At 49.7% G+C, this 24,517-nt stretch overlaps 1 protein-coding gene across 15 annotated transcripts in view; it reads right to left on the reverse strand.

Moving 5' to 3' along the window:
- ANKS6 (ankyrin repeat and sterile alpha motif domain containing 6) overlaps positions 1-24,517 on the reverse strand; it is a 65,202-nt gene that overhangs the window by 35,679 nt on the left and 5,006 nt on the right. For 8 of the 15 annotated variants that reach the window (XR_002517504.2, XR_001895716.3, XM_031654349.1 and 5 more), the window contains exons 2-12: positions 23,030-23,532; positions 17,746-17,790; positions 16,870-17,074; positions 15,367-15,473; positions 13,090-13,238; positions 11,406-11,604; positions 10,586-10,635; positions 9,929-10,012; positions 7,052-7,255; positions 4,087-4,240; positions 1,272-1,441 (exon numbers count right to left, since the gene is read on the reverse strand). Coding sequence is in view for 10 of the 15 variants with exons in the window: in XM_031654349.1 (XP_031510209.1) it covers positions 1,272-1,441; positions 4,087-4,240; positions 7,052-7,255; positions 9,929-10,012; positions 10,586-10,635; positions 11,406-11,604; positions 13,090-13,238; positions 15,367-15,473; positions 16,870-17,074; positions 17,746-17,790; positions 23,030-23,532 (1,870 nt within the window). In the remaining 5 variants the exon portion in view is untranslated. The remainder of the gene's footprint in view (positions 1-1,271; positions 1,442-4,086; positions 4,241-7,051; positions 7,256-9,928; positions 10,013-10,585; positions 10,636-11,405; positions 11,605-13,089; positions 13,239-15,366; positions 15,474-16,869; positions 17,075-17,745; positions 17,791-23,029; positions 23,533-24,517) is intronic. The other 7 variants (XR_638262.3, XM_009188429.3, XM_003911456.4 and 4 more) reach the window with 2 other exon arrangements.

Genomic DNA, 24,517 nt, shown 5'->3' on the forward strand with positions numbered 1-24,517 from the left:
ACATCCTGGGAGCATAAGTCTCTGGAGGTGATTCTTTGGTGGGCAAAGGTCCATGGATGAGGGAGGCTTTCTGTGTTCAGACTTTTCTCACAGAAGGAAGCTTATGACATCTAAGAACTATGAAGAGTAGGGTTATGCCTGGACATAGAGTCCCCTCAGAGGAGGAAAGGGCTATGCTGCACTAGTAGGGAGCCAGTTGGTCGAGGAGCCAGTTCACATTCACGACTAGGAACCCGCACTCTGGGCTCACACCAGAAATCAACCAAGGCGAAGAGGTTCAGGAGGCAGAGGCAGAGTCTGAAGGCACTAAAAAACTTCTCGTTCCAGGAAGGCATCTATGTTTTCTTGTCTACTGCATAATCTGTAGACGCTAACAATGTGGTGACTGTTCTCTGGCTGCATTAATGGAAGCACAACGCCCAGAAGCAGGGAGACAAGGTCCCGGCTCTGTCCTGCTCACGTCCTTCCTTCAGCTCCTCCCTGTAGCCTCTGGAGTGCTACACAAGTTGTTCCCTCACCCCAGAACAGTCGCACCAATACCCCTGGCCCACCCATACCCCTTTCACCTGGCTCCAGCCTCATCCTTCAGATCCCCATCCAGATGGCCCTGATGCCATCAAACCTGGGTAGGGCCCCCCACCTGTGCCCCTACAGCATCCTTGCTGCTCCACAACAACCCGTCACAGTGAGCTGTGACTGCCTGTGTCCTTAGAGTGGTCGCCAAATTTCCCAGTTCACAGTTGGGTCCTCACTGTTAGCTGTGCCAGGCACAGAGCAGATGCTCCCAGGATGTACACAATGGATGAATAAGGTTGAAGGACAACAAAGACCACTAAGAACACTGTCAATAGGAACAGCCAACACGGACCTGGGCTTACCCTGTGCCAGGCCCTGTTCTGAATGCTGAGGTGTGGGGCTGAGAGCTGAACCCAGGCAGGTTGCTCCTCAACTCATGCTCTTAAACCATTCATCCTCATCAAGGAACAAAAGTGTGCCATGTGCTGGGTGACCTGTGGGGCTGCAGGAAGTGGGTGTGTACCCTGCCACTGTGCAGCAGCCCAGTGCTCCTCAAACCTGGAGATGTGAGGGGAGGTAAATGCCTGGTGCGGGGGACCGATTCCGCCCTTCTCATGAAGCCCAGGAGTGGCTGGCTGGAAGGGACCTGTCTTTAGTCCTGTCCCACGACTAAGGCACTGCCCATGCTCCCCGGCAAGTGGGCCACGTTAGGACAGAATCTGAGTGTAACAGGAGGAGACACACAGAACAAGCACCTTGCCAACAGGAACGCTGCCACCTGCAGGGGAGGCTGGAAGCTCAGATGGGCTGGACCCCGGTGCTGGCCCCACAGGGCTTGACCGATGGCTGGGTTTCTGCTCCGATAATCCAGCTGCTTTTTTCCTCTGGGCAGCGATTTGGGACAAGACATTGTCTATGCTGCCACCTGAGGAAACACAAAAGGAGTGAACACCGTGGGCACAGAGGGCTTACTCCAACACAAGGGTGGTGGACTGTCGTGTGATGACTGGGTTGGAGTCAGTCTCCCAGACTCCCTTCCCCATGTGGCTCCAGGACAGGGCTGACAACAGGAGAACTCTGCAGGAGAACCACGAGGTGGAAGTTTAGGCAGCAGGCTCTGTGCTGCAAAGGCGTGATGGTAAGAGGTGGCAAGCAGCGGCACAGGCAAAACCCAGTCCATCCTCGCTTTCCCCCTGCCATGGCCAGCTCGTGCCAGCCCCTACCAGGCACAGATGCAACACCCTGCACCCGATACCCATAGCAGTCCCTCTGCAGTGCCCGCCAGAAGCTGCACAAACCATCTTGTCCGGCTGCACCAGGGTTTCAGGAGGGCTAGTGAGTGAGTGGTCCCTCACCCTTTCACTCTCCCTTTATGTGGTCACCCCCAAGACTGGGTCAATACATTCCCAATTCCATAATGCTCAGAGTGGTCTGCTTCCTGACTGAACCCTGACTGCCATCTCCCTCACCCTGCTTCCCTAAATCTACAGGTAACCTCGAACTATTATAAAAGAAATGTGCCGGGTGTGGTGGCTCACGCCTGTAATCCCAGCACTTTGGGAGGCTGAGGCGGGCGGATCACAAGGTCAAGAGATCGAGACCAGCCTGACCAACATGGTGAAACCCCGTCTCTACTAAAAATACAAAAAATTAGCTGGGTGTGGTGGCGGGCGCCTGTAGTCCCAGCTACTCGGGAGGCTGAGGGAGGAGAATCGCTTGAACCCAGGAGGTGGAGGCTGCAGTGAGCAAAGATTGCATCACTGCACTCCAGCCTGGCAACAGAGTAAGACTCTATCTCAAACAAAACAAAAAACAAACAAACAAACAAAGGAAGAAAGTGATAATACTCAGGGCTGGGAGGTACTCAAGAGGGGACACTAATGACTAACATTTATAGAGGATTTACTATGTGCCAAGCCCTGCTGTAAATATTTCACATGTTTAAAGAGAGCCATTCTGGAGGGCAAAACATCAAAAGCCTCAAAAATAGGCATACTCACAAACTCAGTCACCCTGATTCCAGCAAATCTAAGTAACAGAAATCACTGAACATATAGGTGAATATGGAAGCATGAAGGTATTACGAAGGGAGGTATTACCTACAAAAAGCAAAAATCTAGGAACAGTCTGTGTTCAACACAGGGAATTGGTTAAATGAACTGTGATGCCTCATACAAATGGAACACTGTTTGATTATTAAACAAGGTGCTGTAGATATATATGCATCAGCGTAAAAAGGTGCTCACAATCTAGCAATGTGAGAAAAAGAAAAAAGTAAGTTACAGAGCAGTTTATAGTTTAGAAAGGCGCGTGGTTCCAAGAACAGGCTCTGAAGTCAGGCTGCCTGGGTTTGGATCCTGGCTCTGCCTACTAATAGCTATGTGACCCCGGACGAGTTATCTAACTGTCCTTAGCCCCAATCCCCCATCTGTAAAACAGAGGTGGTAACTTCATTGGCTGCTGGGGCACTGAAGGAGATTATTCATTCAAAGGGCTTGGCATGCAACTTGACAAATATTAAGTGCTCCATAAATTATTGTGTCTTTCTATAAATATTCATAATCTAGACAAAAACACTTTCCAGATATATATACATATATATATGAAAATGATAATGATGATCTGTAGCGGGTGAGATTATACTTTGTTTCAGTCTCTTGGCTCATCTGGTCTTAAAGCTTTTTCCACTAGAAGCAGGGTGGCTGATATGGTTTGGCTGTGTCCCCACCCAAATCTCATCTTGAATTGCATTTTCCCACAATTCCCACATGTAACGGGAGGGACCTGATCGAGGTAATTGAATCATGGGGGCGGGTCTCTCCTGTGCTGTTCCCATGGTAGTGAATAAGTGTCATGAGATCTGATGGTTTTATAACAAGGAGTTTCCCTGCACAAGCTCTCTCTTGCCCTGCCGCCATGTAAGTTGTGCCTTTCAGCTTCTGCCATGATTGTGAGGCCTCCTCAGCCATGTGGAATTGTGACTCCATTAATCCTTTTTCTTTATAAATTACCCAGTCTTGAGTATGTCTTTAATAGCAGCGCAAGAACAGACTAATACAGTGGCCTTCCTGCAAAGCTGGTTTGGTTAATCCTGGATGACCTTAGGGAGGACTAGAAAGTATGCTGCAAGCCCACCATAACTTTGGGGCACTCTGCTTTGAGACCTAATTGCCACCAACTTGCTGTGTGACCCTAAGCAAATCTCTTGCCCACTGTGAGCTTCATTTTCCTCATCTGTTCAATGAAGGGGCAGAATGAGAAGGTCCAAGCTCTAACTTTCAGGGATTTTAAACACTGTGAAAACACCACGCATTTCTTTTAATCCAAGAAAAAGAAAAAAAGAGCATTCTGGACTTTATTTTCCTCCATCTCCATCCACCCGCATCCCCAAGAAACTGTGTAAAATGTGAATTGTGAATTCACTGAAAAATCTCTTAGCCACATCAAGGAGAAAGTCCCTCTTGTGCGGTCATTTCTGCCACTGTCTGCAGCCTGAATATCCGGGCAGCGCACACCCTCAGTCCCAAGGGATTATCCCACCTCCCTGAGTGGCCCTGCCCAGCTACTCACCTGAGCGGTTAAGCAGCTCCCCACCATGCCGGCTCACACCTCCTACCCCACTGGAGCCGCCCGATGAATGAGGCGAGTGGTTGAAGTTTCCAGAATTGGCAGGAGAGGCTGGGCTTCTGGAGAGGCTTGGAAATTTAACAGGCCTGACGGGTGTCTGCAAGAATAAGGCACGTACAGCACTTAGGGAGGCTGCTCCTCCCTCCAGCCGTGCAGATCAGTGTGAGGGTTCCTGCGCTCAGGTGGTGCACACCCCACCAGAGCTCGCTGTGCCCAGCACGGCCCTGCCAGGGCCCAGCAGGGGAGTCCCTGAGGGATAGAGCTTGCTTCTATGTGCTGACAACTCACCCATCAGCTCAGTGAACCCATGTGACGTCATTTCCCATGAGCCACCTTGCTTTCAGTCTCATTCAACTCCAGGGCCTTCCAAGAAAAAACCTGACCATGTTATTCACTGACAACCCATGGAGGCCTCAGCACATCCAGGACAAAATCTAGCCCCCTCAGCACCACCTGGCACAGTAACCAGCTCCCCAACTCCAAGCCTGCTTCCGTGATGCTGTCCCTATTGGTCCCTCAGCCTGGAATGGGTCTTCTCCTCCCCACATCCTTCATGGTGCCTTTCCTGGCCCCATTGTCTCTGGTGCCAGGGCTCCCGGTCACATCCTCTCCACCCTGAACTCACTCCACCCCCTGCTTCACTTGCTCTGCTCCAGGCACACCAACCTCCTTTCGGTTTCCTGCTGATCCTTTTTGTGCCTTGGGGCCTTTGCCCAGGCAGCCTGTTCTACATGGACCTGGCGGCTCCTCCCACAGCGGCTCCTCCCTGTCCTTGGGTCTCAGGTCTCGGAGGCCTTCACTGCCTAAGCGGTGTAATGTGGGCTCTGGTCTAAGATGGGCTCCCGTGTAGGGCTGGCTCCCCGACACATGGCTGTGCTCCCTTCCAGCACCCTCTTCGCTTACACTGTGACTCTTACCACGGCTTGTGAGTGTACGTTTACTGCGGCTGCCTGTGTGTCTGATGCCCCAGTGGACTGTCAGCTCCATGGGGACTTGGTTCTCTGCTGTATGCCTGGTACCCAGCTCTGGCCTCGGCACAAAGGCAGCACTCAGTAGATATGATTAAAGTTGGAGTGGGCTGAATCGCCGCCCCCAAAAAGATACACACTGTCCTAATTCCCAGAACCTTTGACTGTTACCTTATGAGGCACGAGACTGAGGATGAGCTTATATGTGCTTACCTAAGATGTGCTCAAGTCAAGAATTTTGAGAGGAGGAGCTTATCCTGGAATTTCCAGGTGGGCTTTAAATGCAATCACATGTATCTTCATAAGACAAAAGGCAGAGGGAATTTTGACAAACGAGCAAGCAATGTGACCATGGAGGCTGAGACTGGAGTGACGCAGCCACAAGCCAAGTGAAGCCTAGAGTCAAGAGAAGCTGTCAGAGGAAAGAACGGATCTCCCTGGAGCCTCCGGAGGGAGCGGGGCCCTGCTGACACCTTGATTTCAGGGTTTCTGCCTCCAGGACCATGACAGAATACATTTCTGTTGTTTTAAGCCATGCAGTTTGAGGTGACTTGTTACAGCAGCCATAGGACACCAAAACAAAGGTCCTCTTGTAGGTCCTCTACTGTGGGCACTTCTAAGGGAGAGACAGTGACAGATCCCAGGGCCCTGGCACCACACTGTGGGCACTCCTAAGGGAAGGACAGTGACAAGATCCCCAGGGCCCAGAATGAGGCCCATCTGCTGAGTAAGCAAAACAGAACACACTTACAAAGGCTATAGCTCATGTTCTCTCTCCCTCTACCTGGGATGCTGCTGCCTGCACTCCACTGGGGAGAAAACTCTTCCACAGCTTGCAAATCCCAGCTCAGCTGTTGCCTCTGCCTGGAGGCCTCCTGAGTGTCCTACCACACACAGTCACCTCTCTGGTGCTCGCTCACTCCTCACACTGCTCCCTGCCTCATGTTCTGCGCCTGTGTCTTTGCCACCCAGACCACCGCCTCTTCTAGGGCAGAATGGGGCTGACTGGGCTACATGGCAGTGGGATTCAGTGAATGTTCACTGAGCAAATGAAGCAAGTCAAGTTAATGTTCTGTCCCTCTAAGGTTAAATTATCAAGGAAACACAGCCATAGAAGAGGTCTCAGGGATGGGTTCTACAACTCCCCCACGTTCCTACCTGATCGAGAATAGGGGACTAAACGCAAACCTGTCCTGCCTGTTTTGAGAGCATCTCCAGGCGCCAGGCTCTTGATCTCCTGCTGGTGATCTGATACTACCATAGCCCTAGGAGGCAGCAGTGAGTGCTGGGGCCAGCCCCATCTTACAGAGATAGAGGCTATAAGTTTCTCCAATCACCCAGCACACGGCGACAGGGTCAGTCCTGAATCCCTTCGTCTTGCCCGTTTGCTGCATCTACCATCTAGATACAGGCTATACACAGAGATACCTTCCACATTGACAGGGCTGTCAATTTCAGAAACAGACCAACAGCCACCAAGTTAGAAACCAATACAGTCAAAAGGATAGAAGTCACACTCTTGGGCACAAGAAAACACCAGTAGCACACACAGTTGCCACTGAGTGTTTGCTCTTGATCGTGGTTTACCCGCACTTGGCTGGTGATCTTCAGCTATTACTCCCACTCCCTGGGTCCCAGTTTCCTCATCTACTAAAAGGAAGGTTGGATTAGATACATCAGGTCTTCAAACTGTGCTCCTTGGAGCTCTAGGGTTCCAGTAAGGGGACAGATGTTCCCTGCTACCTCAACATTTTAATCTATTTTCCATATTGAGTTGCTCTATAGGGCTTCATTAGACAAAAGGATATCATCCACTCAAAAGAAAAAAAAAACGTTGCAATCCTTCTGGATTTGTCGGTTTGAGGTCCCTCTGCCTGGAACACACCATGATTTCAGCGAGCAGTGAGTGATGTGTAAAAGTGTGTCAGAAGACAACTTACAGTGTCTGTGCCCCCGCCACCCACAGGGTGGCCCCTGCTGGCTCTCTGGGGCAGCACGGTCTTCATGGGGTCTACCTTCCCGTTGTGACGCGTCCGGGACCGATCAGAGCTCCACAGCTCAAAACTGGAAGGAGGTAGGAATGGGGGGATGACTGCTTTCAGCTTGTCACTCGGCAGTCTGGTGAGGGGAGCTCCATTTCGAAGCTGAAAAAGACAGGCTGAGGGTTAGACAAGACCCCAGCAGGGCTCCCAACTCTGTGGGAAAGACTCCATGTTTTTCCTGCTTCTTGGGGCATGGCGCCACCATCCGCCCCTCCACCTAAGCCAGGAGCTATGTGGCATCTGCAGCTCTCCTCCCAGTAACCGCACAACACCCATGTCTGCTCTGCGCCAATGCCAGGCTTCTGGATCTCTCCCCACAGCAGCAAGATCAGAATGGGGCAGAGGAGACAGAGCGCCACGGAGAAGCAGATGATGTTGGTGTGCTATGGGGGACGCAGGGGAACTGGGAGAACACAGAGGAAGGGCGCCACTGCTGTGCAGTGAGGGCGCCTTTGTGGGGAGTGAGTTGAGCTTGAATGACAGTTTAAGCTGGGCCAGTGAGGACCAGAAGGGGCATTCCAGACCAAGTGAGGGGCCAGAATACGTAAAGGCCTGGAGCCTAGAGGAGCAGGACATGGGTGCCGTGCTGCGAAGAGACCAGCCTGAGCAGCCGTTGGGGCTGAAGGAGGAAAGGGGAGGGGATAAGGGCTAGGGCCCAGCACCAACCACTTTCTTCCCCAGCCCCCCACAAACCAGCCTGCTCCAGCCACGCCTCCTGCTGCTGACATTTAATTCTAATTTAATTTTAAATTTTGAAAATGTGATTTGGGGGTCAGTATAAAATCTACACAGTAATGACTGTTAGATCATCAAGGAAAGTGTTCACAGATCACGCTCACCTTAATTAAGAAAAAACAGTGAACTTTTTGCCAGATGGTGCTTTGCAGCAACGGGCATCCCACAGCTAAACCTGCCTCAGAAGCCGAGCAAGGCGGGCATCTCCACACCGACGGCTGCACATGCCCATCAGCGGAGCAGCCAGGCCACCCCACCCATTATGGGTGGGCAGGCACACTGGCGCCCTCTACAGGGCATGAGGGGTCGGGGAAGGAGTACACCTCCCGGGTTCCCAGGCTGGCTCTGTCCTGCTTTTCTGACAGTCTGTAAACAAGTGCTGTCCCCTCTTTCCCTCTAGACCACAACAAGCTCATCTAGCAAACAGGGTTGAGTTGGACACTCAGCGATAAACCCACCACCACAAAAGGGTCTTTTCCCTCCCTGGGGTAACAGTCTAAATTGTTGCTATCATTCTGGAAGCCAATTACATTCACCAGGATTCAACCTTTGACCCAGGAATTCCATTTCTAGGTATTCATCCTGAGCAAATATCAGGCAAGTGGGGGAAATGAAGGTATAGGGACATGCATCTGAGCTGTTAAAATAACAAAAAACTAGAAATCCCAGAGTCTGACAGTTCAGTCTTAGATAAAGAGACACGTTCCTACACTGGAATGTTCTAACGTAGCCATTAAATATGATGTGGCTACATGGTGTTTGATGACATGGAAAAGATGGTCACAACATACAAATCACAAATAAATTGGATTCAACACAATATGGGAAAGATACTAACAGTGCCAACCTCACGAATATTAAATGAGCTAATATATGCAAAGTGCGGTGAATAGAAGCTGGTACTTAGTAAGAGCTATGGTATTTGCTATTATTACATATAATATCACATTTATTCATGCTAAAAAACTGCTTACAAAAAATACTCAAAGACATATACCATAAAAATGCCAACCACGGTTATAGCTGGGTGTGTGATCGGGGCGAATTTATTTTCCTTCTTTATGTTTTACTGCTTCTTCCAAAATTTATAAAATAGCATTTCTGTCTTCACACCAAAAATAATTATTGCTATTTAATAACATGATCAAATGTAAGGCAGCACAAGCTCCCACAGTCAGTGTTAGAACCATCAATTTACACCTGTTGGGGTGGCAGGGAGCCGCGGGCAGATTGGGTCAGGACTCCTCGCTGGGCTCTGCAGTTCCTGACCCTGCTGAAGCCTTTCTGGGAGCCCCCGCTGCTCCCTTGTCCTCTGCAACACTGCCCTCTGCTGGCTAGTATTAGGGTCTTAACACTAAAGGGACTCAAGTCCAACTTTAACCATTAAGCTCTCATGTCAGAGGAAAGGAATGTGAAACTCAGAGAGGGGAGGTAACACATCCAAGTTCATACCACGGAGCTTATTCCGGGCCAGACCCTAGGCTAAGAACTTCCTGGGAGTGATCTTGTTTAAAAACCATAACCATGAGGAATCCCCAAAGTCAGAGACTACAAACTGTCCCCCAGTATCTATTTTTCACATCTTAGAAATGACACACCTGATGTTTATTTAGATGGGCACAGGACCACTTGGAACAAAGACTTCATTTCCCAGCTTCCCCGCTGTGATTTAAGCAAAGTCGTTTCCAAGAAACCTTTTTTTTTTTTTTTTTAAAGACAGAATCTTGCTCTGTCACCCAGGCTGGAGTGCAATGGCACGAGCTTGGCTCGCTGCAACCTCTGCTTCCTGGGTTCAACCAATTCTCCTACCTCAGCCTCCCGAGTATCTGGTATTACAGGCGCCCGCCACCACGCCCAGCTAATTTTTGTATTTTTAGTAGAGACTAAAAATACACCATGTTGGCCAGGCTGGTCTCAAACTCCTGACCTCAGGTGATCCACCCGCCTCTGCCTCCCAAAGTGCTGGGATTACAGGCGTGAGCCACTGCTCGTGGCCCCAAGAAACTTCTTTAAAGACAGCTGGCATGTGCCCATGGCTACCTCTTTTCCACTCCTCTCTCCTGCTGGCTGGAATGAGGCCGTGATGGCCAGAGCTCTGGCAGCCATCTTGAACCAAGAGGTGACCTTAGAAATAGAAACCACACATGGGGGACCAACAGGCAAAAAGGACTCAAGTCCCTAACTCCAAGGAGTCATATACTAGTTCTGAACTTTGTTTACTTGAATGAAGTAGGCTGCTATCTTATTTATACCACTGTTATTTGGGGACTTTTTGTTACTCACAGTTGACCCTAATCCTAATACATCTCTAATTTACAGATGAGGAAACTGAGGCCTCCCCAGCTGGAAACATACCCTCCTCTTTGACTCCTCTCTCCCCGGTTCTCCACAGCCCAAATGGTGAGTCTTCATTTCTCATGCTGCCCATCAATTCCTACCCTCAATCCCCTGCCTCCCTGAGAACGGGGCCAGGGCTGACACCCAGCGGCTGAGCACCAGCACAGCCCTCTCCAGTTTAGAGCTGGCATCTGTTCTGACTCCTCAGTGCCAGAGCTAAGCCTATTGTTACACATTCTGATCACCAACTCTATCTGTGACCACCACAAAGACAGACAAACGCCCATATCCCTCCTTGTAAATCAATCAACTGATGATTGCCAGAGACCTAAAATGCTTTTAGAAAAGCCCCACGCTCACCATGGTTGTCAATAACGTGTCTTCCTTTTCTCCTCTTGTGCTCCCAGGACCTGAGAGACAAATGGAAATTTCCTGAAATGACCCTTCCACATGTCCACAGCATGAGGATGAGTGACTGGGGCTGGCTTCATCCTGGAAAACCAACTCTCCTGGGTGCTTAAATATTTAATAATAATTGGTATTCGATATTTTAATAGAAGGCAGGCATTTAAAAGGTATATTGGAGCATGTTTTCAGCTTTTCCATAAACCATTGCCGTGCTGGGTCAGACAGTGGTGCCCCCAGCTCAATAGTCTGTCTCAGACAGTGGTGCCAGAGGAGCTAATCCAGTTATGGGGAATCTGACTGTTGGAAGGGATCTTATCCATGTTCCCGTCAGTATGGGAATCTCCTTCAGCAAACTGACAAAGTTATCCAAGCTGTTGAATACCTCCAGTGATGGGGAGCTCACTACTCACACCCTCCCAGTAACTCATTTTATTTCAAGATGCTTTCAGTGTGATAGACCAATCACATTTCATAGTGGGGAAAACCACCTACCAAAGGCAAGAGAGAGGATGATTCCCTGTCGTCCTTCAGCAGGGAGTGTGGGACAGGAACCTGGGCCTCTTGCCACTGGGCAGCACCTTCTCATTCTATCACACTCCTGGTGGTTGTGTCCCTGCCTAAGTCTCTTTTCTACCAGACCAGCCTCTGTGCTCCAGTGTCACATTCCAACATCACCTCACCCCTGACAGCAGCCCAGGAGGTAGGATGAAGGGCAGAGGGTGCAGGCTCAGACCATTCCAAAAATTCTACTGCATGGGCAGGCTTTTCTCACCATTGTCTTTGGTCACAGGGGCTGCATCAGGCAGTGCAGAGCGGCTTGTCCTGTCCTGGGGGGCAGCCCTCATTGTGGAATCCAGAGCTGGCTCAGGCTCGTCAGAGAAAGGCAAAGGCTGGTTGCTGGACAGCCCGCGGGGCAACGTCTGCATCAGTTTGAGCTTTCGGAACCGATTGGACATTCGGTTCCACCAGGACTGCCAAAGGAACGCAGGGCAGAAGTCATGCTCCAGGAAGGGCAAGGAGAGCAGGCCCAGGACCCACCCAGCCCAGAGACAGTGACTACATTCACAGGTGCCTGCCCTCCCCTCTCCTGGGGCCTGGACAGACATTACTGATCAACAATAGCACCCATTCCCAATAAGCCATGGTTACTCACTAAATCTTTCCTGATCCATACCTTAGGCAGTCATTTCCAATAGCCTGGAGGTGGCAGTGAACCCTATTTGCCATCCCTCATCTAATCAATCTCCTCATTGCACATGAGAAATGGAGACCCAGACAGGACTGCTGACTTACTTGAGGTCTTACAGTGAAACAGGGACAGATGGACACAGAGGCAGCTCCAGATTCCTAAGCGTCTATCATTGCATAATCTCCCTCCTCCTGCTCTGGTGATAACATGAAAGGCATCAGGATCTCTATATCAGGGCCTGGGCCAGTCGCTCCTACAGCTGATCCTCACCTATAGAGGCCAGGCACTACCTCCCGGGAACACTTGTAACCCATGACCACTCAGAGGTTAATGAACAGCCACGAACGGCATCTGTGAGGGCCTAGCCTATGGAAATGGCAGTAAAAGCAGGAACGAAGGGAGCTATGAGAACACCAGTCAGGAAGGATGCAGAGCTTGAGCCAGCGCCGAGTCTGCAGCCCTCAGAAGGCGCTGCCACTCCATGCAGAGTGGGGAGGTGGGCAGACAAAACCAGTGTGTTGTTTTCTTTTCTCAGGCATAAAGTAAGTTTGACTTCAAACAAGTAGAGCAGGACGTGGAAGATGAGAAATCCAAAGAGGAAGTCTCAGCTTGCAGTTACAAGCAGCCACTAGAGCTTGTTTCTGGTGTTTCCAGGAAGCTGGCAGGGCCTGTGGACTGCAGGGAGACCCCAGAGTGGCACGATCAGCAAATATCCTGCACAGTAAAGCAGAGGCTGCAAATGGATTCCTTGGGAAGAGAAGTGTTTGCTTTGGCCAGCTCAGTACTAAATCATGCAGAATTTTCTAAAATTCCCTATACTTATAAATTAAGATTCCATATCAAAATCTGGATTTCTATTTTTTCCTTAAAAAAAAAAAAAAGAGATCTAGTAATATGAACCCACAGTCCTTTCTGAGACAAGCTCTTGCTCTGTCGCACAGGCTGGAGTGCAGTGACGTGATCTCGGCTCACTGCAACCACTGCCTCCCAGGCTCAAGCATTTCTCCTGTCTGAGCCTCTGGAGTAGCTGGGATTACAGGCGTGGACCCATATTCTTACAAAGCAGCCACTGTTGCCACAACATGGTCACAGTCACCCCAGTTTTTCCTGGTCCCCCTTGTTTCCTATTGCTCAATGCCAGCTCACCTGCCACCCCTGCTGGGACTCCCCAGCAAAAACCACCCTGGGTGCATAGGAGGCAGCAGGCTCCCCGCCAGCCCCCATCTCCCTGGCCCCATAAGCCCCTTTAAGACAGGAAAAGACAAACCTTCAGCCCACCCTTGTCATCAGGCAGCACTGGGATGCTCCAGGGCTGTCGGACCTTCGAGTGGGGCAGGGGCAGCTGGTGGCTCGGACGGCCTTTGTCTTTATTCACCTGCATGCACACAGATGCCAGCAGTCGAACAAGTTCCGTGTCTATGGACACAAAAGGCAGCATTTTACCTGCAAATATGTCTGTTGGGCCATGAGGAGAAGACTCAAGATGACCCCTATCAGACTTAGAACTCAGCCCTGCAGCTCCAGGGCCTGTGTAATTCCAGAATCAAGGCACCTGCCTCTCCATCTGATCTTCAAAAGGTGGCAAACAAAGCCAGCAGGGCTTAACCTACTTAACCAGAAAGAAAAACCGGAAGTCCTCTCTCACGAGGAACGCAGGGCGGACAGTGCGTTTAAAAGCGCAGGCTTCACAGCCAGGCTGCAGAGGTTCAGATTCTGCCTCTGTCCCTCCCTGGCTATGTAACTGCAAGTAAATTACAAAGCCTCTCTGTGCCTCTGTACAAGTCAGCGACATTAATACCCACCACACAAAGGTATCTTGACGATTCATGGGAATTCCTTTAGAGCAATACAAGTGCCTTAAAAATATTAAGTATTATGAAGTTATTATGAACCCAACTCAGTTATATAAAAAAAGCACTGCAAAAAAGATTGAGAAGAAACTACTCCAAACTATTAACAATGCTTTTTCTTGATGACTATTTCTTTTTTTTTTTTTTTGAGACAAGAGTCTTGCTCTGTCACCCAGGCTGGAGTGCAGTGGCACATTCTTGGCTCACTGCAACCTCCACCTCCTAGGTTCAAGCGATTCTTTGCCTCAGCCTCCCATGTAGCTGGGGCTACAGGGCCCGCCACCATGTCTGGCTACTTTTTGTACTTTTAGTAGAGATGGGGTTTCGCCATGTTGGCCAGGCTGGTCTCGAACTCCTGGCCTCAAGTGATCCACCCAACTCAGCCTCCCAAAGTGCTGGGATTATGGGCGTGAGCCATCCACGCAGGGCTATTTCTTTTTTCTCTCCAAGTACTCAATAATAGGCATGAGTTTTTTCAAAAGTTTTGTGTAAACACCTTATTAAAAAACCCACTAGGAAAAATATTCCTAGGAACAGGCTGTTTTATTTGGGAAAGGGAATAAATGGCAGTGGAGGCTAGGGAGAAGAGGAACACCGAAAAGATAAGTTTGTCAGAAAAAGTGTGTATGAGATCCAGCGAGAGTGGCTGGGGACTGATTCCAAATAAACAAGTCTTGGCACGTGAAGAAGGTCTCCAATTAGGTGGAGTAGGATCACTAGACTTGGGGCACAGGACTCCAACTCTCTGGCTGGGACAGATCACTTCCCGAGTCTTGGCGACCTCATCTCTTCAAGAGGATGTGAACCTCTGCTTCCCCTCTCAGACCTCTTTGAGGGTCAAACAGAATCAAGTGTGCATCTGTGAAGTGCAGGGGCCTGCAGCAGGGAAGGGGTGGCAAGGGTGGTGGTGCTATGATGAGGAAGGGCACACCTGCTGGCTTCCTCTCTAGTTAAGAGGGCCAGCAGGTGACTTGTGACTACAGACGTCAAAGTCTTCTCTCCCCACAGCCAACAGCTAGAATCCCAGCACAGGGTTCAAGCCTAGTGGGTCAGAAGGGCCTCGGAGCTTCTCTCTCTCTGGGTTCAAACTCCAGGGTAATAAGATGACAGATCAGAGACCTTTCCCCTTGAGCTGGCTAACTGGAAGCCCAGGTCCCAAAAGAGGGCCTGTCACAGCAGGGGAGGGTCAAAGAGTAGCAGCAGGTACCAGCTGAGGACCAAGAGGGGAGGAACTAATGGCAACATTCCCAGCGCAGTACCCTTGACCCTGCAGCCTCTATCTACACAATTAAGCTGAGGGGGCCATCGCTCTATCTCCCATTCTGCTTATCAAAGGGGCCTTTATGTTTCCACCTGAGTGACTCAGGATTTCTGGCTGTGAAGCACAGATGCCACTCTAGAGTGTGTGTGGACTGCGAAGTCAGACACGTCTTATTTTCCTTCCCTCTCTGGAGACTCCTAGGAGGTTGGTGCTGGAAGAAGCCCCCAGGGCCACCTGGTCCAAGTCCAGTGCTCCACTGGGGAGGGAAGGGACTTGCCTAAGGATCATGTGGTAAGCTCCTGACACTTGAGAATGACTTTCCCCCACGAATAAGCAAGTGCATAAAATACAAGTCACAGAGGAGGTGGTTGTCTTGACTCCCAGTCAGAGAAAGGCTGGGTAGATTTACAACCCTTTTCTTGAAATTACCCACCGGGATCATTCAGCAGCATCACCAGGTCAAAGGCTGTGTATCCATTTTTTGCACGAAGAGTGACATCAGCCCCTTGGTTTAGCAGATATTTGACAATTTCCTTATTCCTGGGAAGAAAATGCTAGAGTTACATTCACTGAAAGCAAAAGTATGGCTTTGCTCCTGGGCAACAAAACCAACAACATTAACGACAAGGCTCAGTCTCTGAGCATTTAAGAAGGGCATGGAAGGGCAAACAGTCTCATTCTCTCATTCCCTAGCACGTGGGCAGGTCAAGCGGGAACATGATTTAAATCAAAGTCTAAGTGTTCCTTCCAGGAACAAAATGAAAACTGAGGCTAGATGTGGCGGCTCACACTTGTAATCCCACCACTTTGGGAAGCAAAGGCGGGAGGATGGCTTGAGCCCAGGAGTTTGAGACCAGCCTGGGCAACATGGGGGGCCTTGTCTCTACCAAAAATTTTGTTTAAAAATCAGCTGGGTGTGGTGGTGCAAGCCTGTAGTCCCAGCTACTTGAGAGACTGAGGCGGGAGGATTGCTTGAGTCTGGGAGGTCAAGGCTGTAGTGAGCCATGATCACGCTACTGCACTCCGGCCTGGCAACAAAGTGAGATACTGTCGGAAAGAGAAGGGAAGGGGAAGGGGAAGGGGAAGGGGAAGGGAAAGGGGAAGGAGAAGGGGACCAAACCAAGGGCTCTGCCCAACAATCACTGACCCCATGGGAGACCCCACTTCTTCCACCCTAAACCAGGACATCTCCATTGGGTAAGGTACAGACCAAGGTGTCTGAAATAAAATTTCATCTTGGAATTCAATGCTCATCAAAGAAGAAAACAAACTGTTTTCAGATGACACAGGAAAGTGATCTGATCACCTAAAAGAGGGTAAGGAAAGAACCTCTAATTGGGAATCAGATAACTTAGCAGCTACAAGATGCCCACCCCAAAGAGGAGGCCTCCAGGAGGATGACAGCCCACCCTGCTGGGATGATCACATAAGAAGGGGTTCATAAGCACCCTGTAAACACTGAAGCTTATTCAAAAGGAGAGAGGTAGGACACATCTCACCATCAATCATCACAAGACGACAATGGTATGAATCACCAATGTTTACTTCATACAGGGGCTACTTAAGGAGGTCACTATATCTCAGTGTGAAAACTCGAATGAACCAGTCATTGTGTTCAACTGAAACCAATCTAAAGAACCTTATTATCTCTCTGCATAAAATGCTTCTGCTGCATGGTTTTTCATGGCCACTGGTGAAATTCTGTGATGGGAGAACAGGAAATCTGGACACAGAAGGGTGGAAATAAAATGAACCTGTGCCGCTTTCATTTTTTTCTTTTCTTTTTTTTTTTTTTTTTTTTTTCATGCCTCAATGTCGTCACAGTCCTGGGGTTTGTATGCAGCATCTCAGGACCAGAAGAGCCCAATGGAAACCCCCATCTCAGGCCAGAACATATGTCTGGTCTTGTTGCTGAGGGCGTGGAGCTGGCACTGACCCATGGTAGGTCGCCTGCATGAGGGCTGTCCAGCCATGCACGCTGTCCTGCTTGTCAACATCCGCGTGCCTCTCCACCAGTAGCTGCACCAGAGCCAGCTGCCCCGTAACAGCTGCTAGCATCAGGGGCGTCGCCCCGTCCCCATTGACCAAGTTCACGTGGCTGGGGTCTTCATCGGCAATCTCTTTGACCAGCTGGAAGTTTCCTGCAAACACAAGCAAGAGTCTGGGTGATCTGTGGGCCTGGGACCATAGGCTGATTTATCCTGTGGTTCACGTAACAAACACTTGCTGGCCCTGCCTCTGCAGTGGGCTGCTGGGCACCATAGGGGATACTAAGAGGGGGTCAGAGATAGCGCTGACTCTCAAATGCCTCAGTTTAGGCGGGACAGAGACAAGCACACGAATGGGTAGAAGTGTTACTAAAAGACAGAAGTATTGTTAGTGTCTTCAGAGAACAGATGAAGGACACAGAAGAAGGCAGAAGGAGAATTCAGGTCTTGCTGTGGGGTGAGGATCGGGAAAGGCTTCCTGGAGGAAGGGTCTATATCAAGAGAGAAAATTTTAGGCTAAATGTCTCTTTGTCACAAAGAGACTGGAATGGGTATGCAGAGAGGCATTTCAGAGGCAGGAAGAGCTGGGGCATATAGCTAGCCAGTGTTCGGCTGGAGTGGGGCTGGAGGCCCTCTGGAGTCTATGTGTAGAGCTCCATAATAAATACTGGCCTCCAGGATCTGAACTTCCAAACACCAAACACCAAAATGCCTGTTTCTTTCTCAAATACCCTGGGTGGCCCTGCAAAGGACTACAAATATTAGGTAGGGAGAATGTAGTTCTGTATTCTTAAATATCCAAAAAGATCTTCTAAAGCGCTTACCCATTTTCAATGCATGGAAAATATCAGGTCGCCTTTTCTCTTCATCTGGGTAAACAAAGATTTTAAAAGTTAACCATGGAAAGGTTTAATATAACAGAAAAGTCACAAGGGTGTAACAACACAGCCTGGCTTTAAAAAGCATCTAATTCTCAAAAGCAATCTAATTGGAGACCTACGTAATGGACAAATCCAGCAGCCCTTCTGGAAGGTTTATTACCAAAGAACATCTGAAAACACTTCAGAGACAGATCTTGCCAACAAAACACAAAAGAGCAGCAGATCACGGCCCTGATCTCATGCAAATAAAGCAATCATTTTTAGGCAAAACAAATGTTGGCATATCCTTTCCTAGATATACTGAAAAGTCTTGGGGTCTTGGAAAATCTTGGATTCTTATGGACATTGTTTAAAAAAATTTTTTTTCTTCTAAAAACTAAACATACAATCATAATTCCAAATCAGCTGCTGACATACCGAGCAGCTGAGCTCTACGGAAGTTCACAGACACAGCCAACAGAAGAGCCAATGCTCATGTTTTCTTTCCCTCCCATGTAAGAAGCAATCAGAACATGCTCCCTGCCCCAAACCTGCAGACACAGCTGCCCAAAGGCCACTGCCCAACTGGGCATCTTCATGCTGTACCCTGAAGCCCAGCTGCTAGGTTGGGGCCAGACCCCATGCCTACCTGCACAGCTGAGCCTTGCTGCAGCTGCCAGATGCTAGCCCCTCTCTCACATGCTCATCCCACACCTTCCTCCAAGCCTGGGCCAGCAGGTACCCTGCTCCTGTCAGAGCAGGCATCCTCATGGCCAGTCTGCTTGCTAGGGGGCTGAAGGCAGGCCTTCTGCAGTCTTTAACTGATCCCAGGGGACAGAGCAGCTGCCAGAGGGAACTTGTGAATCTGGGCTGACTCTGGTCCAGATAAGCCCTCTTGAGCAGCTGGGAGGAAGCTGCAGCCCGGGGCAAGGAGCACTGAGTGTGGAGTCAGTGCATAAGAATTTCAGTGCGCATTTTTAGAGTAAGCTGCCTCTTCATCACAAATGTGGGGATAACATCCCTTTCATCTGGCTGTTGCAGGGATCAAATGATAATGTTAAAGCCCCATTCAAAGAACAATTATTTCTTTACTAGCAACCAGCAAGGTGGACCCCAGAATTCTTTTTATGAGATGGAGTCTCACTCTGTTGCCCAGGCTGGAGTGCAGTGGTGTGATCTCGGCTCACTGCAACCTCTGCCTCCTGGGTTCAAGTGATTCTTGTGCCTCAGCCTCCCGAGTAGCTGGGATTACAGGCACATGCCACCACACCTGGCTAATGTTTGTAAGAGACAGTGTTTCACCATGTTGGCCAGGCTGGTCTTTAACTCCTGACCTTGAGTGATCTGCCCACCTTGGCCTCCCAAACTGTTGGGATTGCAGGCGTGGGCCACCACTCCAGGCCAGAACCCCAGAATTCCATTTTTTTTTTTTTTTTTTTTTTTTTGAGATGGAGTCTTGCCCTGTCTCCCAGGTTAGAGGGCAGTGGCGAGATCTCGGCTCACTGCAATCTCCACCTCCCGGGTTCAAGCGATTCTCCTGCCTCAGCTTCCAGAGTAGCTGGGATTACAGGCACCTGCCCCCACACCTGGCTAATTTTTGCATTTTTAGTAGAGACGGGGTTTCACCATCTAGTGCAGGTTGGTCTCGAACTCCTGACCTCATGATCTACCCATCTCCGCCTCCCAAAGTGCTGGGATTACAGGCGTGAGCCACCACACCTGGCCAGAATCCCAGAATTCTTCATGAGAAGTACAGACACTGCCACAGGACACAGTACATCAATTTTGCCTGTGAAATACTATCAAGAAACAATTTTGCACCTGACTTTTAAAAAATATGTCATGTTCCTCCAAGTATTCACGAACCATCTTTGCTGTGGGGGGGGGGGTCTTCTCATGCCAAGACCTTTTCACATCAGAGTGTCACCTGGTCTTAGTGTTTGCTGCTAAGCAACCATCTGACACAAGTTAATCACTGACAGCGGAGCCTGGCCCCAGGAGGCAGGTGCAGTTGTGTCCTGACACCCAGTGACTCTGGGCACGTCTCCTCCTCACTTGGGGCCTCAGTTTTTTCAACTATATCCAAGCAGTCCCAGGGACCCTGTCCCATCCCAAGGAAAAGAAATCTGCTCCAACCTCCACACCACAACCTCAATGGGGAGTCAGGGGCGTCACAATGACACCTACCGCATCAAAGGTACCCTGTCCTGCTGCTAATGAAAGGCAGAGACCAGGGGACCTCCAAGGCCTTGGTGGGGGCTGGATTTCCAGGCATGGCACAGTAAGAGCTGGGGCTCCTATTATTTATTTCATAATCTGTCATTATCAATAGCACAGCCTGCACCCTACCTGGGGATCCCTCTTCCCAGGGATCCCCCATGGCCAACACACTCCCTCAGGTCCTGCATGTCTGCTGCAGTCCCACCTTCTCAAGGTTGCCCAACCACTCCATTTGACACAGCAGCCTGCATTGTCCCAGCTCTGCCACACCCAACCTCTTTACATTGCCCTCTTTTTTTTTTTTATTTTAACCTCATGGCAGTTACCACCTACCCTACTATATATTTAATGTGTATATTTCCTATTGACTGCCTATCACCCCTTATCAAGACCAAGGTCCTCAAGGGCAGAGATTTGGATCTCATTTGTTAACCAATGTATCCAAAGTGCCTAGAAAGGTGTCTGATACACAGCAGGCCTCAGTACATATTTGTGAAGTATCAGAATGAATGTATGATCAATCAAAACATAAGAGTTTCCATTTATTGGATGTTGTGTATGTGCCAGGGCACTGCGATAAAAATTTTACAGGCATGATCTTACTATTCCTCACAAAAATCTCCCAAGAAAAGTGTCTTTATTGTGACTATTTTATGAAAAAAGACACTGAAGTCCTGTAGGGCTAATTAACATCACCAAGACCACCCAGGTACAGAGTGGGAGAACTGAGCCTCAGGCTGGGTCTGCTTGATGGGAACATGACCCGATCCTGCTGGAAGACCCGAGGTTCGCTCCCGTCAAATACGCCGACAACACTGTGGAGTAACGCCAGTTCTCATGTGCTCCCTCTGGGCCAGGGAGGATCTCACATGACCCCCACAGCAGTCCTGAGGCGGGTGTCACTCCTACCACCCATTTGTGGAGAAGGAAATGGGAGCTTGGTGAACTCAGGCAACCAGTTCAAGGTCCCTTGGCCAGCAGGGGCATAGCCAGGGTCGAACCAAGTAGACAGTGACCTTGGCCACATCCACCAATGTGTCTCAGCCTCTGCGTCTTGGTGAAACGAGGGCATCACCATCCCATGATGCCAGGACAATCCCTAAAGTGAGGCCTGTCAGAAGCTAAGCCCGAGGGCACTCCATGAAGATTCAAGATGCAGAGGCTGAGGAAACCTGGGAAGGAAAACACACACACAGCAGAAGAGGCACAGCTCGGCACGCACGGGCAGGTGCAAGTTCTGGAGTGTCCACTTCTGAGCCTGAGTTCCCTCCCCTGCAAAATGGGGGAACACCCTCCTCAGAGGGTCCCTGCGAGGGTGAGGGGAGATTCAGCATGGCAGGTGTGCTGGGCACAACAGGGCCTGGGAAAGGCAGATCCTTTCCCCATCCCTGCCACAAACAACCCAAACCTTTAAAGGAGAGCAATGGCCTGTGTCAAAAACAAAAACAAAACAAAACCCTGTCCTAGGAGACTGGGGCCCTAAGTTCTAATTGCAAGCCTTTATGAGTCCCTAACACTCTACTGTGCTGAGTATCTCACACACCAGAGGATAACCTGCCTTCTGCTCACCACCACCCCGTAGTAGTTGTCATTGTGTCCGTTTCACACATGAGGCAAAGGCTCAGAAGAGTCACGCGTTAAACCAGCTTCTAGAGCCCATGCAGAAGGTGCAGGTGGGAGAATCACTTCTAGGTGCTCTTCCCATGGAATCCTCACCTCCTGAGTGCCACTCACTCAGTTTCCAATGGGTGTGTGACCTTTGACCAGCTTTCTTCCCTCTCTGGGCCTCAGTTTCCCACCTGGACAAAGTAAGAGTTCTCTTGGCTTCAGATAGGCCTTCCTAAACTTCACTTCTTTTTCCTTCTCATTTGATCGTCCTCTTCATTTTTGCCACCTCTCTGTCATTACAGGCTTTTAAAACATGTTTATTTCAGACTTGTTCTGATTGGATGGTATATTTCTTTTTTTTTTTTTTTGGAGAGTATATTTCTAATAAGCATTTACCAAATTTTCAGCATCTGTTAATTGATGGGGCCACTGTATATTCTTTCAATGGTAACAAACTTAACACTTTCAGGTCTTTTTAGCCAATGTGCCTGAAGCTACTTTCTTCAGTTCTTGACCTCTCAGAGCTAGATGCTTATATACACTGCAGCCCACCTACTGTTACTCCCTGGCTGTCAGTCCTGCCATCGAAGTCAGGCCTTTTACATAGACAGAGGGTACCAAGGCTGTGTGTCGCGATCTTATTGCAAACGGTGCATTAGAGGTTTTGAAACGTGGTATGTCCTGTGGCAGATTTGCTAAGGATTGTTTAGACAACTCTTTACATGCCAGAGAGATGGCAAGAAGTTTAAAAAAAAAAAAAAAAGACACACTGCTAGATGTTTTTTAAAAAACTAATTTTCACCAATTTTACATGAATTAGGGTTTGAGAAATGATCAGGGCAGAGGAGGTCAGGCACACTATGGTACAGCAGGGGCTGGCAAACTATAGCCCATGGCTCAAATATGCCCCACTGCCTGTTTTTGTAATTGTAATTTATTGGAACCTAGCCACAACTGACTCATTTACATATTATATGCATAGCCACACCCATTCATTTACTCATTACATATGTAAGGCTGCTTTCACTCTAGCAGAAGTGACTACTGTAGTTTTAACAGAGACCGTATGGTCCATACAGTCTATTTGGCCTTTTACAGAAAAAGTTTGCCAAACCTTGTTCTAGAAGGACCCCAGAACCAACTGCATCAGAATGATGTGGCTGGGGAGAGCAGCCTTGTTATGGAGGCTTCTAGACTCTTGCCCAGGGCTACCAAATCAGACTCTGCAGAGAGTGGGCCCAGAACCTGCATGTCACAGGCAACCCCCTGACACTTAAGCACACCACTTCCTCAGTCTCACTGGTCTGCAGGGGTGGACTCTGAGTTCTGTGTGTCCTTCCAGTAGAGCAATCCTCAGCTTAAGCCACATAAACACAATTTGGGGTCCTCTGTGAAGTCACGGAGGGGCATGCAGCCTGACCTGTTTTGGGCCTGACGGTGGTCATCGGGTCCAGGTAGTCTACAAGGTCCCTGTGCTTGCAGTCCAGTGCAACCTCGAAGGCGGTCTTCTCCAGCACGCTGAGGTGGTCAGGGTTGGCGCCCTTCTCCACCAGTTGCTGGGCCACTCCAAGCCGCCCAGTGAGTGCGGCCAGCATCAGTGGGCTCCAGCCCACAGTACGGGCTGCGCGGTTGGGGTCCGCACCCCACTCCATCAGTAGACGCACCACGGCCTCGTGCCCGTGCTGGATGGCGGCCATCAGGGCCGTGATGTCCAGGGGCTCATCCCTGTTGCCGCCCAACCCCAGTTGCTCGCCCGAAGAGTGGTGATGGTCCACAAAGGCACCGGCTTCCAGGAGCAGCTTCACCACACCCAGGTGGCCGCCCCGAGAAGCCACAGTGAGCACACTGGCCCCTAGCCGGTTCTGGGCATTGACATCAGCCCCGTGATCCAACAGGAGGTGTGCCACACTCACATGCCCAAATCTGCCAGGAAGATGGAGAATTAGTGACACTAAACACACAGCACTCGGGAGACAGCTTTTGTCGTCCTGAATTGTCATGAATTATTAGTCCTGACAGCTAATAATAAGAGTCTTATTCTGGTGCCAGGCACTGTGCCAGTCCCACATATACGAATGCAACATCATGAAGGTGAGCAGCTGCCCTGCCCGGGTTCAAATCCAGCTCTCCCCACCACCAGCTGATTGACCTTTAGGAAGAACTTTGATTTCTTTGTGCCTTCATTTCCTGATCTGTAAAATGGGGATATAACTGTGCCTACCTCAAGGGTTGTTGGGGATTAAATGAGTTGTATGTAAAGCACCTGGCTCTGTGCCTGGCCACAGGAAGCATCACATCAATGTTAGCGATTGTTAGCTATTACAATTGTTCATGTTACATTACTCAACATGCCAAGGGTTACCCAGCTGGTAAGGGGCGGCATCGGGTCAGGACAGGTCTGTGTGAATCCCACTGCCCTTGCTTTTTCCCCTACACCATGCTGTCTCTTACATTTCAGATAGTCCATTTTATTCTATTTTATAGCCTGGGAATCTGTCTCTCTGCCTGTGCTCTAATTTCCACACAGGCAGGGCCCATGTCTGATTCATTTCTACCCACCCCCTCATCCCCAAAAGCACACACCCCATGCCAAGAGGTGTGGCAAGGTTGTGGTCAGCAGATGGGCTGGGCATTGCGGCCTGGAGGCCTGCTGCCACCTGCTGGCAGGAATGTTTGCTGCAGGCGGCTGAGGATCCGGCCTAGGCCAGATGTTCCTCAATGAAGTCACTGCTGGGCCCCTGAAGAGACAAATCTGCACCCACCAACTTCCTAATAAGAGGAGAAGGAAAACAGGTGCCTCTTCCCAGCAAAATCTCTTCCTTCTTTTAACACCAGAGGGCAGAAAAGTTATGTTTTTGGTGTCTCTGGTGGGCTCGGAGCTGTGTATCTCCAAGCTAGAAGCAGCCCC

Source organism: Papio anubis, chromosome 13, assembly GCF_008728515.1.
Source record: "Papio anubis isolate 15944 chromosome 13, Panubis1.0, whole genome shotgun sequence".
Taxonomy (NCBI): domain Eukaryota; kingdom Metazoa; phylum Chordata; class Mammalia; order Primates; family Cercopithecidae; genus Papio; species Papio anubis.